Raw genomic sequence first — 15,230 nt, forward strand, 5'->3', positions numbered from 1 at the left:
GTATTTTTTAACTTATTTCCGAACTTCGTAATAATTTTAACACGTCGATTGGACAAAAGTTGCCAGGAAAAAAGAGCCTGATACCTCAAACGTGACTATGGATGATCTGTTTCTACCAATGGTCTCTATACGCCGTACACTTTAAACAAATAATACAATTTTCTATTCATATGTTATTGGAATATAATTCTAATTTGTATAATTTATAATTGAAATATAAAGTAGTAAAATACGAACAAACATATGAATTTTCCAGAAGGCATACACACTGATCTTCTCCATAAATGGAAACACAGAGAAAAACAACGATCGAAATAAAGTTTCTAATGAAAAGTTTCTAATGAAATTTAAGAAAAATCTTCGTTCAGGTTTACACGTTATTTCTCTTATATGAGTCCAGTTATACTCTTCGCTTTATATATATATATATTTTTTTTTTATTTAATATTTCACATTCACAATTTGGACATTTGGTAGAATTTTTTTAGCTGTTTGATTATCATGTAGGTGGCTACCCCCAATGGGCTACCATCTTCGTGTTTGTTAGGATATATCCTTTATGAGATCTCTGCGCTATATGCTTGAGGACATCGGAAATAAGTTAGCCGAGCTCGTTTTAAACGCTATTTACAAGTCAAATTTCTACGTAAAAGTAATTTGAAAGAAGAAATCTAGTCTCTGGTCTTGAGAGAAGAATGATTAAATGATTAAAACGGTCGGTTCACGTGAAACTAACCTTTGCACTTTGCAAAAGCATCTCCTGCAACATAATTAACAAAGGTCACTTTACCTTCGCAAACTGACAATTAGGTTGCCATTGATTCGCTGGAACGTCGCGCGTTAATTTTCCGTTTTCAGAAAGATAATTCGTCGGTTTGTCCGCGCGGGATTTAGCGTAATTAGTTTCGCGGCGAGGCCGCGTTAAAACCTTTTAATTAACTGCAACATCGAGACCGACGCAATTACGTTGGAAAAACTGTCGCTCTTTGAAAAATGTCACGTTTACCGGCCCATCACCTGTTCCTGACTCCTTAACGATTTATTTATACAAGCGGAATTAACTCGATTAAATTGCGAAATCGAAAAGTCCTGCCTGTTTCCGCGCGGATCGCGAAAAAATTGACGTGGCAGAAAATTAATATTTAAAAATGAAAATTCAACAAATCCACGATGACCGTCTTAAATATTCAGAGGCTGACAAGTTCATCAATTTTCCGCTTACGATTCTAGGCCACGGTTGGCGGCTCTGAAAACTCAGAGCTCGCAAAGCTCCCAAAAGCTCGTAATCCCGAAAAACTCGAGACTGCAGCGGTTTCTCGGATATAAATTTAGGCAATAGGTGGTTGCCTTAAAAACTCGCGACTCGAAAGTGGCAAAAATAAATTTCGGACCAAAGACATGGGATGATCCTGGAAGTCTGAAACGTCCACCAATTTCACGCTTGCAGTTCTAGGCCATAGTTGACTACTCGGATCACTCGCAACTGTCACAGTGGCAAAAATAAATTCTTCAAAGGCTCAGAAATCCACCAATTTCACGCGTGCAATTCTAGGCAAACTCTCCGAGTCCCGAAAATAAATTGAACAACTACAACGTTTCTTCGAAGACTGGAAAATCCAGCAATTTCACGCTTCCAAACTCTAGGTGTTTCGACTATTACCCTAAAAACCCAAAGCTGTCGGAATATCCGAAAAGGAATCGAACAACCAAAAACCGTGCTTCTCTCGAGAGACTCGACTGCCTTTTACCGATTTCACGTTTATCGTCCATCGAGCGAGCTTCGAACAAACTCGACCAGCAAACGTCGAAAGCTTCTCGACAAATTAAATTCGAAATGGTTGGATCAAGCCCGGTTTCCTTCGCCTCCATTCCGTTTCCCCGAAAATAGACGAGAAAATGGCTAGAATATCCGCGGAACGCGTGCACGCGATTCAAAGAGACGATGTCGCGTCGCAAGAGAGCATAGGATCCGCTTTCTTCGATGGGCTGTCGCCCGAGAAATCAAGAATTTAGCACGATACGCGCAGCGTTCGTGGCATCGTCTCCTGTGGAACGAGACGCCTGGCATCTCGGCCGTTCTTCCTTCCCTCTGTGCTCTCTAGCCGTCATCTAAGTTTAGAGGTAGCGCACACTGGCGCATACCTGCTTCACCCAGAAGCCTAAGCGGTGACATTATCGTGGGGTCAGAGCGTGTCAACGAAGACACGAGATCTGGCTGGACATCGACCACGAACGCGCAACTAATTATAGGTTCCGAGTGGCCGACTGTTTGCGTACGTATGTACGTGTGTTTGTCGCGTGCTAGAGCGCAAATCGCTCGAGACTGAGCTGAACGTGAGAGGCAGCGCGACTGTAACTTTGTACATATGTACGTTGGAATAGTTGAGGAGAATGTTCTCGAGAATTGGACGATCCGTACGATGAAATTAGGTTGATTATCGGTCAGACCTTTGAATACTCGATTAGACGATTTTCAGCGATTTTTGTATCAGGTTGTCCGAAATGTTTCTTTCGTTTTACAAGGAAATAATAGAAAATGTTTTTTCTTTTATATTAGTTTATTGAATTATGCACGAATATAATAATAGAAATAGAACGAAATGGATCAGACCTAATTCAATAGAATAATATAAAACGGAAATTGTCGTTCATCTATTATCACGTCATCATTATGAAACGAAAGAAACTTCTCGGACAACCTAATACTTTGATATGAGAGTACGTGTATTATTGGAAAATCATGGAATGTCTTTTTCTTTTATCTGTTTAGTTTACGTAAGTTGGGGTGGCTTTTAGCATTAGGAAACTTCATTCGAAGTAACTGGAAAATCTTTCTAACGAAATTGGAATGAAATGCTTAGAATTCTAGGAAATCTTTGGTGTTTGAGTATAGTATATTGTGGTGTATTATACTGTTGGAAAGGGATAGAATGTTCTTTTGGTTTGCGTAAGTTGTGGAAGGTTTAGGATTAGGAGATTTTATTCGAACAAACTGGAAGATTCCTGTAATGAAATCACTGGTTAGAATCGTGCAAAGAAACTTCATATTTTGATAAGATTCTAGGAGATTTTTCGTCTTTGAGTATTATCGAAGAGTTTCTTGATCGTTTTCTTGATTTACATGTATTGTGCAAGTTTTATTTTAAGATTCGAAGTTGAAGATCTTCGTAACGTAGTAGGGAAAAATACTATGGAAAAATGACTGAATTTTTGAACGTTGTAGATAAACTTGTAGAACAAAATCATAGTTTTATGGTAGTGAAACTGCATGGATTTATCAAATTTGATGGAATTTGATGAATATCGTATATTCGTACGAATTTTTATGAAAAAGTTTTTTTTTTTTTCATTTCTTTTATCCTCTGTTTAAACTGTAATTGATCGATTTTTACGATAAAATTGTAGTTCAACTATCGAACGGAATAGAACAAAATTGTTGACTTTTATAAAACTTTCAATAATCTGATGCTTTATAACAATTGTAAAATCGTAAAGAAAATGCCTAGAAATTTTATCCTTAGACAAAACGTTCATTGAAATAAACGACATCAAATATATTTCTCTTTTCTGTACAAAAATGTTTAACTTTTTATTTCCCATATGAAAAAAGATTCCAAATTAGAACGTCAATAAAAAAAAAGAACGAGTAACTTAAATATCGTAGTTGGTAAAATTGTCGCAATAAAAGTTATTCGCTGTGACATTATACTGACAGCCACGTGAAAGAGTCTCAAGCATCGTAAATTCAGTTCACATCGTCCGTAACATACCGTGTACGCTTTCTCGTACGTTAGGCTTCGTTCCTTTGCCACGTAACTACGTTTTTGCATCTGCTTCCATTTAAGTTATTCTGTCGAAAGACTTCAAAAGAAAAAAGAAAAAAAGAAAGAAAGAAATGAAGAGGCATGTTGGAATAACAAGTATATTGACTAACGCCTTGCACTGTATAATAATTCACTTGTCTGGCAACCTAGTTGAATCTAATTATCTTGACGTTTCAACACGCTGTGTACATTGTACTCGCTCTTTACACGATTCTATAAATCCACGTGAACCATAATAGATTCCAGCGATCGAACACTTTTATCGCAGTTCCATATACTAACATTTAACGTTGCTATTGGCTGCATTTATAAATCTGCTATTTCTTACATTTGCACGACACCTTTAAATTCAATCGAATTTTATTGTCTTATCTAATATTTCCAGATCGAAGGAGACTAAAGCAAATTTCGATTTTCCCTCGTTTCAACTTACAATTTTCAGACATTGTAATTAGACTCGTAACACTTCGTGTAATACGACTTTTCCTTGAAAGTAAGAACGAGGAACTTGAAATATTTTCATGTATCTCGCAAGATGAAAAAATGTGAGATGAAACGGTTCGCTTAAAGAGTAGCATAAATTCTATTAGTTATTGTAAAGTGACTTTAAAAAAGGTACACGCTGTCCATCAAATTTTAGAGGAGAATTTTACTGTACTATAAAAAATAGAATCTAAGTATATCTTAAAGCTGAAAGAGCAGCGTATTACGCTAACAAATTTAATAAAGTTAAGTGTCTGTATAAGATATCAACTTAGGAAAATCTAGGTTCTATCAGCTCGCGTAAAAATAGCTTTATATACATATATACGTACATAATTTCTATCAAACCCGATAAGAAAATCATGTTCCGCTATGGAAAATTAAATTAATTCTAAAAAAAAATTAAATTAAAAATTCCGAAAAAATTAAATTAAATCTAATGAATCCTACACTGGAAAATCCAGTATTAAGTGAATAATAAATGAAATAAGCTAGAAATCATAGAATTTCAATGGGGAAGAATGATAATTTCATAAATCACGAATGAGCTGAAATAACGAAAATTTCATAATACACGGACGATTATTCAACGCCGTTGGCAAAAATCGTCTGACCGTGCGAAACGACATTGGGACGTGTGGCGAGGATCACTTGCGATTGAACGCGCGCCGAATTAATTATTATATAGATGCATGCCGCATGTATTAATCGAGTAATTGGGCGCTGGCGAGTGATTACAAGTGTCAGGAGCACGCGTATCGCGTGGAAACGAAGCCGAGATATCGCTCGCACGCTCAATAACATCCGCGTTCGAGTGATCGTTTTCGTCAGACAAGAGACGAAATTTCAATGGTACGTTGTTGCATCGTTGCTTTATTTTCGGTGTAACGTCCATGAAGGAAACTTACCGCTGCGACTGCAGGATGGAACGATACCGCTATCCTTGAGATTCTTTTTTCTTCTGATAAAGATAAACGTGATTTTTATGCGAGCTGTTTATCGTCAGAATTTTATTTCATTAACGCTGCTCGTTTGTATGGCCACGAAGAATAGCCTAACTGCATATTACGACGATGTGGAATCTTGGTAAAACGAGGAATCAAATTGATCGAACAACTGCGAAGTTTCGTTTCTTCGTTATCGTTCAATGTTTCGCTATTAAAACTTGTAATTTCTAGGAAATATGGAAACGATCGAAACCTATGATTTCAATTAGAATTTTCATTTAATTGTCGCTTTATTTATTTATTTTAAAGAGAACTTCGCGGCCTTAAATGCACAGCGCAATCCGCTTATTATGGTCACTTTGGAACTTGCAGTTTTCGATAAGAATAATCAGCTGATAACAATTACACAGACGATAAAAAAACGTTCAATATTGAACTGGGTTTATCGCGATCGATTATGACATTTGTAAAATTTATATTTATCACAAACACTTGATACAACGTCACGCTTATTACGAACGACTGTTCTTTAAAACAACGTGGAATTTATTTGAGAAACTTATCGAGCATTGTCTGTCGTCTGTTTGCGTTTATTAGCTTCTGAATATATTACATGCTTCATGCTCATAATGCTTCTCGAAGTTTCTTGCTCTGTGTGTAATATGCAACAGATAAAACACATGGTTCGGTTAAAGGTAAATTTCGAAGAAAAGCTGCATTCGATGCGAATTTTCCAAGAACTACTGTCGTTTGTCCTCGAGTCTAGTTATGAAAATCGATATCAGTAGCGGAAGTTTGATTATAATACGGCGATTCGATTATGAATAGAGAACTTGATTATGAGAAAGTATTTTTTAGCCAATTTTAAACGAAGAGATTTCGCCACCGACTGATTATGGTAACGATAATCGATCGATAACATTATCCATTATAGTAACCGGACCCGCTGAATTCAGATTTAATCTACAAACATTGAATAGTCTCTTTCGCCTCTTTCGTACTAGATCAGCCGAGAAATTCGTATCAAAGTTCAGAAGTTTGAAGATATTCAAATATATGCGTCGTCGTCCTTAACAGTTTTTTCTATTTCTATAATAGCTTCGTAGAAAAATCGATTTCTCAAGAACCTGTTTATCAAATACGAGGGAAAAAGAAAGACGTCTGCCGTACAAATAAACTCGCGTACATTCGTAATATCCGGTTTTAAACAGTTTCGCTGTAAAAGTGTACGGAATTTAGTAGCGAATCGATAGGTAAGAAATATCAACGTATTTGCAGAATCTATCTTTGACGTTGAACATGAAAGCTCGTGTAATCTAAAAAAAAAAAAAAAAAAAAAAAAAAATCACACAGGATAAAACGACGAGTTGGTGGCTAGAGACTGGCTGCTATTTACGAGCAATTCCTGGAAACACAGTAACTCGGGAAACGTAGGGATCGAGTACGCACTTGGAACTTTATGGTTCGAACGCGTCGCGTTTAACCGTCGTAAAGCTCGCAGTTTGCGTTGGAATCGATTCTAACGGTGTTTTGCATTCTGTTTGTTACAGGAGGTTGGAAGCATCATTGGGAAGAAAGGAGAGATCGTCAAGAGGTTCCGCGAAGAGGTAATTAATCTATCGCATTTTATATCTTCCTATAGCTTAGTGAAATTTTTATCATTCACCGAGCGATTTATTAATTTCCCTAATTATCACTTTTTCTGTTTAATTTGTCATCACCTGGATCAAAAAACTGCTATCGCGATGAATTTCTGACTCCGAGGAAAACTGCGTTATATAATCTACTTTAATAATTAGTAGCAAAATAATTTTAGTTCGGACCATACGTAAGGAAAGAAAATTGAAAGTGATCCTGAGAAATTATTTGAAAAGAAATTTAGTAATAATGCATTGCCATTAACTTAGTTGTAATAAGAGAATACGATATATTCGTTAAAGATGATACAGTGACAATGGCAAATATTCTAAAAAGCATAAATTTTTTAAAAAGAATTTTGTAAAAAGAATCTTTTTACTTCAAATAGGTCCATAGTCCAAACGAGTGATTATTCCTCATTTATACATTTCTATTTACATTTCAATAGTCTTGCATTTATAATACGACCATTACCGTCAACTTGTAAATGGTACTTCGTTCGTAACCAATAGGTAAACTTTCATTTAACGTACGTTGCATTTAAATTGGAGACACGCTGGCCAACATTTCGAGAAGTAGGATATGTATGTATATATTTGCTGGGCAAATTTTTATGAAATAAACAAAGTTTTCGCGTAAACCGGTGGACAAACAACTTATGATTCACGTTAATATTTACGATCCGAACGTTTTGGACGCTATTCAAGAACTATTCAATTTCTGCTTGCGCTTTGATTAATACGCTAACGCGTTGATTATCGAGCGTATAAATGTTGTTTCGCGACACATATTAATGGTACATTATTACATTTTTACCGTAATCCTTCTCGCGTTTCATACTATTATCGTACGTTATAAATTTTCGTAATTTACAATGAAACGCCAGAGAAATTATAAATAAATCTATTTTCGCGATAAAAATAGTACAAGTTGCAAAATGTTTCGCCTAACGCTTACAGCGTGACACAAAGAGTCTGCGTGTTTCTATGCATTTATGCAAAATTTAAAGATACCGAAAAAGCACGGTATGTGTAGAATACACAGAAGTATACGATATACCTAGCGTATAATGTATGAAGAATAACTGGTTATAATCTTTTAACGAATAAAACGAATTCCTAACTTGTATCACTTTAATCGTGTCCATGAAAATTTGCATAGAAATAAGTGTTCAACTACTTTTATGAGTCAGCGTGTCTTCAACAACCACTGAACGTAAATTATCTGCATGACTAAAAATTGACAGCGTTCGTCGTCCGACGATTAATGTCCTTTTTGTATAACATCGTCGTAGTCGATAACATTCGAATAATTTTCTTTTGTCCAACCAAACACTTAATCACTATGTACACACTGACTGTAATCTTACGCCAAGGAAAAGTGCAACGTGACGGTAGTTATCTGTTAGGAACGTTGCTCACTTTCTGTTTCGAAGTTTGAATTCGCGTGCAATGCAGGTTTTAGTGATCCAGGCTAAAAGTCATCCTTGTTACTCCAGTTTTGATATATGTATCCAAAAACTGCAGGCTGGGCAAGTTGGGGTCAGTTGCAATTAGTTTACGTCGTGAATTCGACGTGGCGATTTGTTAGCCGTGGCAACAAGAAACTATAGCCAAAGTTACGTTTCGTTACTGTGTTTATAGGCTGCCATTTCCTTTATTCGATTTCAATAATACGCCTCAACGATTTCCCTTTTTCAAGAGGAGTTTTCTCCCTGGAAGCTTGTAATTTGATTCGCCAGCGATCACGTTTTAATCTATTTTTGCGATATAACTTTTACTCCGTAAAAATATCCGTATACGCTTGCGGTTTATTTCGATGAAATTTTTCCATTCGTGCAAAGTCAGACACACACGGCGAACTTTTTAGATGACAAAAATTTGAAACGAAAGGAAACTGAAAATAAATTGCTTCGTTTCTGTAGATTAATTAGAGATAAATTAGGATAGGAGGAGTAAATATTCTATTGAAAAATATTTAAAAATCTGGAAAATAAAATAATAAAAAAAGAAAATGACAATTAGAAAAGGAATCAAATGGTACAGAAAACTTGACATTCAATTCTTTCTGGGAATTTCTGTTGTAAACGCTTTGACGGTTTACAAAATTGCAACAAGAAAAAATATAGATATTAGAATATTTAGACAATTATTAGTTGCAAAATTATTAAGGTTGTCTGAAAATACAAAAAATCCTTGTCTTCGACGGAGTCAGCATAATATCGTCGTTCGGAAAAATGATTCCGGAAGAAGCATTAGACGCGCATGCAAATTATGTTATGCAAATAAAAAACGTCGAATGGGTCGAAACAAAGGCACGAAAGAATTTGAAGAAAACAACAACTTATTGTCCAAATTGTCCTGACCAACCTCGGTTATGTATAGAATACTTTAAAGTTTTACATTCTAAATAATTTTTTTAATAAACCATTTTCGTATTTTTATTTTATAACAATTCAACTATTATTACAATTAATTATTAATTAACAATTTATTATTGTGGAATATCTTTTCAAATCTGAAAAATAAAAAAAACATTTAAAAATATTAAAAAAAATAAAAAAGATATATTTTATTTAAAATTGTGTGATACGCGTGCACGTTTTAAAGGAAACAACAATCAAATTTTACGATCTTCTTTTTCCTCCAGTATCTTTCAGTATTCTTGACTTTTATAAAATATAACAGTAACATGATTGTCACGGTCTGTTATTTTAAATATCCATGCAAATTATTATACCAACAAACAAATTGTAATATCAGAACTTCTGGTAACTGTTTTACGCTACGGTAATCGTGTATTATAATAACCTGATTCTACGATATATGTATGCATTAGGTGCGATACACGAAGTTTAACGGAGCATGGCACGCCTGGCGAAGGAACGCGTTAAGTATAGATCGTTCTCACACTTTATTGATACCGTAACTCGCTTATGGATCATAAAATATCTAAAAATTCGATAAAGCTGTTCGATTGTACGTTGTCACCACCGTTGAGAAAAGATCTGCAACATTTCCTATCTCGTTAAAGGTACAATAAATATTATACGGGTAAAAGACCATTGTAATTTGTTCAAGATTGCAGTAAATTAATTAATCATCGTGCGAACAGTGTATCTTAACACGGTGGTATTTTTGTATTCGTAAGAATTTAATTTTTAGAATTTCACTCGAGGTACGTTTCTCCCTTTCTCTCTGTTTCGTCGAATTCTCGCGAAGAATTTATTTGATGGAATTTAGAAGATGTTTGTTACTTTTTTCATTGTATATTTTACTCGTATACTGCTTGAGAAGAAACATCGATGTCGAAATTATACGCGCTCCCGTGCAGATCCCTAGGTAATGATTCTATTTTTTCCGGTTTACGAGCAGCGTATAATCGATGCACGCCTAATTCGCTAACCAACACGTCGAATTGATCAGATGGTACGACAACGCTAGGGTGGTGTAACAAAGAGATTTAAAATAGCTTCCAACGACCTACATTCACAGGTTGTTGTATTCGCTTAAAGAGACTATGGTGGACGGTAAATAAAAAGAAAATTGTACGTTCCATTTAACGAAGTTTAGAAGGGAAATATGAAAAAAACAGAACCCCTATGAATCTAGAAAAGCATCGTTAATACTCAATTTTTCCTAACAAGGTATCGTTGTCGCGTTCTTCTCCAAATGATATAAAATTTATCTCTGACTATCGTACAGCCGCAGTACGATTTATTATTCAGCTGTGCGAGTTACGGAGGCTGAAAAACTGATGTTTTGCGATCATCATTGTAAAAGATTCGATATGTTTTTTCAATCTTATATGCAAGTAAAATATAAAGTGTGAAGTTATCGTACGACTTCTCTATCTTCCTCTTGCATGCGCATAATTCAGCAAACAAAAAAGCAAATTTTTTTTAAACAATTTGAAGAAAGAAAATTATTTAAAATTATGCTGAAGCGCGACACTAACAGTCGTTCTAGTTATTTATTACATCTCCCAGTCGCTTTGAGCGATAAGATATATTTCTCGCCCACGTGCGTAAAGTACAGAAACGGTGGAAACACGTAGGTTTGAAAACTTTTGAAATAATTCGTTTCCGCCTGTAAAGAAGGAAATTACGGGCAATTAAAATAATTTACAGTTATACACTGGAAGAAAATTATTTCGAATACACATATATTATTTCCTGCGCTTCGTAGACAAACGAGAAACAATTTCGTGTTTAAACGAGAACAATAGGATTTAATCGGGCCTCCTGCTCCACGTTTTAGAAAAGCTCCGTGTGTTTCATTCAGTTTCTTCGCAGGTAGCGTAATACGGTTTCGAACAATGACACGGCATTCAATAGTTTAATTCAACGCCCATTGTCCGCTATTTAATCGCTTGAACGTCCAGGAACGGCAGAGAATCGTTCTATATCAGTCGCTGAAAAATGCGACAAGCCCCAGCTACCGTCATCGTCGCGATTGCTGGTTATCGTGCAGGATAATGACGTTGCGAACGACACGCCACTGTGAAATTATAAATAATGTATGTGCAGCTGGAAAAAGCAAACAGCGTAAACTGTCGAAGCCAACGTTTCAAACGTTTATTTGACTTTATAATTCGAACGAGACGTATAAAAGAGATTGATGCGAGGTATTAAATGATAGAATGAATAGTTCTGATAATGCGAATGTAGATGATACATAAACTGAAAGTTATGCGAAGCGTATAGTATAATGTAGGATGAATAACGTAAAGTAGATACATGAATAATATTTAAGATAATTCAATGATTGTTTCAAACGAACAATTGAGAAGAAGCTTTAACAAAGAATTAAATGAAAGAGAATAGACTTCTCACAGAACGTAAACGACTTATCGAAAGATGTACAAGCGCATATATTCTACACATCCAACCCAGTAAAAAGATGTTCAATAACATTTTTCGATAAAATTGCTTCATACGGTACGTCGATGAAATTTAATTTAATTTTCCAATAAAACCTGTACGACCACGAATCAGATATATTTCGTGTGTCTTTTTACCAAGATTCCATAAAATGTATTTATGTCCCATTCGTGAATGAAACGATTTGTACGAAATGACGTGAGAATAATTATACGTAATTACGTTTATCGAACATATACATAGCACCGCTATGTACGCTACGCTAAAATGAAGAACCTGAAACTCTAAACCGCTTTAAAATAAGGAAAATTCAAACCGTTATAACTATCCTTTGATAAAAAGAACTGTTTTCCTTTAATTAGAAAGAAAAAGAACTAATCGAACTTGCTGTTTCACAGTCCGGCGCGAAGATCAACATCTCCGACGGTTCATGCCCGGAGCGAATAGTGACAGTGACCGGACCGACGAACTCAATCTTCAAAGCGTTCACGCTGATCTGCAAAAAATTCGAGGAATGGTGTTCCCAGTTCCACGACATCCAGGGAAGCGGCGGTGTACCCAGGCCACCCATCACTCTCAGGTTGATCGTCCCAGCATCGCAGTGCGGCTCTCTGATCGGCAAAGGTGGCTCTAAGATCAAGGAGATCCGCGAGGTGACCGGTGCCTCGATCCAGGTCGCTTCTGACATGCTGCCTAATTCGACAGAACGCGCAGTCACCATATCCGGTACCAGCGAGGCCATTACACAGTGCATATATCACATCTGTTGTGTTATGCTAGAGGTACGTACTTAGGTATTCTAGAGACCAAGGCCTGCCATATTACTTATCTCTAGGCTGCGAATGTTTATGCTAATTTAAAGTTTAATGGATGCAATAAAGATCTGTTTTATCATTAGGTCGTTACGCGTGAAATATTGCTTCCTGGAGGTTCGAGTTTGGCCAATATCATCTATTCTTGTCATACCATCGATCGAGCCTCTCAGAAGTTAAATTAATCTGCTGCACTTTTTACGTCGCCTCCTCGAGGTTCGAATACCAGATCAATGTCACCTATCGAATTTTCCCATTTCCATTAATCGTAGTAGCTCGATCTTTCTTTAAGCTGATGAGTTTCACGATAGTCAGATACGTGATTGATATTTCAGGAAAGAAATTTACAGAAATTGTAAAATTCTGAACTTCTAAGAATATCGTGGAAGTTGAGAATTGCTCGTTTCGATCATTCCGCTGCTTCTGCTACTAAGTTTCTCCTGAATGCTTAAACATTCGCAGTCAATCTACCACTTGAAACCAACAAGCAGGGTGACGTCTCTACTCGTAGTTCTCTATACACAGTTGCGCTATAATAATGCAGAATCTGCGAGAGGCTAGAACAGCCTCTGTACTGTGCAGAGATGAGAAAATGGCTCGGCTAAGAAACACGAATCCGATTGATTATCTCTCACATGAAACACAATGCGATCATAAAAGTGAACGTGTGTTTTAATTCTATGAGGTGCCATAAAGTATGTGGCAGATATTTGTCATATCGATACCACATATTTCATGACACACTCCGTACAGCAGTGTGCGATAATGAATGTAGTAGAAAGCAATACGTATTTCCCTTGGCCTTGTGCCCTCGATTTACAAGATTCATGTATCCAGTTACTGTACAAGGACGATTTTGCTAAACGATTTATGAGTCCAAAGAAAAGGGAAAGATAAAAATCAACGATGATATTATTCGAGCGATAAATTGTAAATTTCCACGAAGGAAGAACGTTAAAGTGTTGATGCCACTAGCTAGCCATCTTCTCGTGTCTATATACTGTAGCCTCCGCTTAAGGTTCGCTCCTGTATCCCGGAGTTTAATGTTCGCGAAGTCATTTGCCACGAATTCCTGGAGCTAGTTCCACGGAACGGTCGGTTAGATCGGCGATTTTCAACCAGTGAGAGAACCCGCGAGATTGAAGCGTGTAATATCTACCCGTTTAGTCCTAGTCATCCACTTCCTTTTCTCTTAGATTGTTAAGTAAAGAAACGACAACAACCAGAACAATAGGCGTTTGGTGTGAATGCTCTCAAACCAAATATAATTTTAGTAATTCGTTTATGCATGCCATAAGATAAGAAAGGTTGAAAGTCGCTGAATTAAGGAGTCCTGGGATAATTCTTCAGGTTTCTAAACATTATTATACGTGTAAAAGTCCGCCAGACAATGTACAGGGTATATCGTAACATGTGGGAGTCTTTTCAGCAGCGGGGACACATAGACAGCGAAGAAGGTTCATATAAACAAGCGGATATCCATCCTCTGCCTGTCGCGGATTATTCTAACGTAAAAATGGCTATAACTTGCAAACAAAGTCAAATAGGACATGTATTTGTATGGACAGTTTTCGTCGTTTCTGCGTCTGCTGTCCACTCCTGAAATGGGTTCTACATATTATGAAACACCCTGTACGTCGTCGATAAAACGCATACACAATATCCAAGGATCCGTTTACACATACAGTAACGTTGAGAACTCTGAAGTATCGACAATGTATATTGATCATCTCAGGACTCCGTTAGACAAATAGGTCGTATCTCGCTCGTACTCAATGCGTTCCGAGAACTTCCTGAGACACCTGGCTGTCCATCCAAAGACTCTGTCTAGCAAACTAGTCCGACGAACTGGTTGATCACGCGAACCCGAACCAGCGATCATTAAGCGGTGGCTACTATAGTACACGAATGAACAACACGATTTGTGTATTCGCACTCGTGCGTGTGTTTCTTTCTGTTTCAGTCCCCTCCCAAAGGCGCCACGATCCCTTATCGCCCCAAACCCCAAGTTGGTGGGCCAGTGATCCTGGCTGGTGGGCAAGCCTACACCATCCAGGGTAATTACGCGGTGCCCGCCCACTCGGACGTAAGTACAGTATTGCCATTGCCCGCGCCCGCTGCCGGGCCCACCCCGCCCTCGCTGAACACCCAAACTTTGACGACTTCGCCCTTCGCGGCCCACCCTTCCTCCTCGGCCTTCGCCGCTTCTCACGGGCATCCGCTCCTATCCACGGCCCACCTTACAACCCCACATCATCCCCTCCACCCGAGCCCCTTACACGCCAGCGTGGCAGGCCTCGCCGACCCCCTGCTGAAGAGTGGACACTTGCAGGCAGCCCTCCCGCCCGCACACCTCGTGGCAGACGCCGTAAGTCTTTTGTTTTTCGTGATCCACCCCCGAGATCCTGATTACCAACAAAAAAAAAACCACCCCAAGAGATACTACCACCAGACCCTTTCGATCAGAAAACCGGTACACACACCGTATCTCGAATCTATCTTGACGTTTTAATACACGTACACACGTATACACCAACGTACACGTTGTACGGAGCAACGCGAGCGGACCTCTGTTATTTATATATATGTATATATGTATATGTATATGAATTATACGTATATATAAATATATATATACATACAT

General features: G+C 37.3%; 1 protein-coding gene across 6 annotated transcripts in view; it reads left to right on the top strand.

The window, feature by feature from the left end:
• The window catches only part of LOC126870214 (poly(rC)-binding protein 3), a 184,999-nt gene that overhangs the window by 120,253 nt on the left and 49,516 nt on the right, over positions 1-15,230 (top strand). For 5 of the 6 annotated variants that reach the window (XM_050627721.1, XM_050627716.1, XM_050627719.1 and 2 more), the window contains 3 exons: positions 6,805-6,861; positions 12,173-12,556; positions 14,550-14,954. In XM_050627721.1, coding sequence (XP_050483678.1) covers positions 6,805-6,861; positions 12,173-12,556; positions 14,550-14,954 — 846 coding nt within the window. The remainder of the gene's footprint in view (positions 1-6,804; positions 6,862-12,172; positions 12,557-14,549; positions 14,955-15,230) is intronic. The other variant, XM_050627720.1, reaches the window with a different exon arrangement.

This window comes from Bombus huntii, chromosome 10 (genome assembly GCF_024542735.1).
Source record: "Bombus huntii isolate Logan2020A chromosome 10, iyBomHunt1.1, whole genome shotgun sequence".
NCBI classification, from domain to species: Eukaryota; Metazoa; Arthropoda; class Insecta; order Hymenoptera; family Apidae; genus Bombus; species Bombus huntii.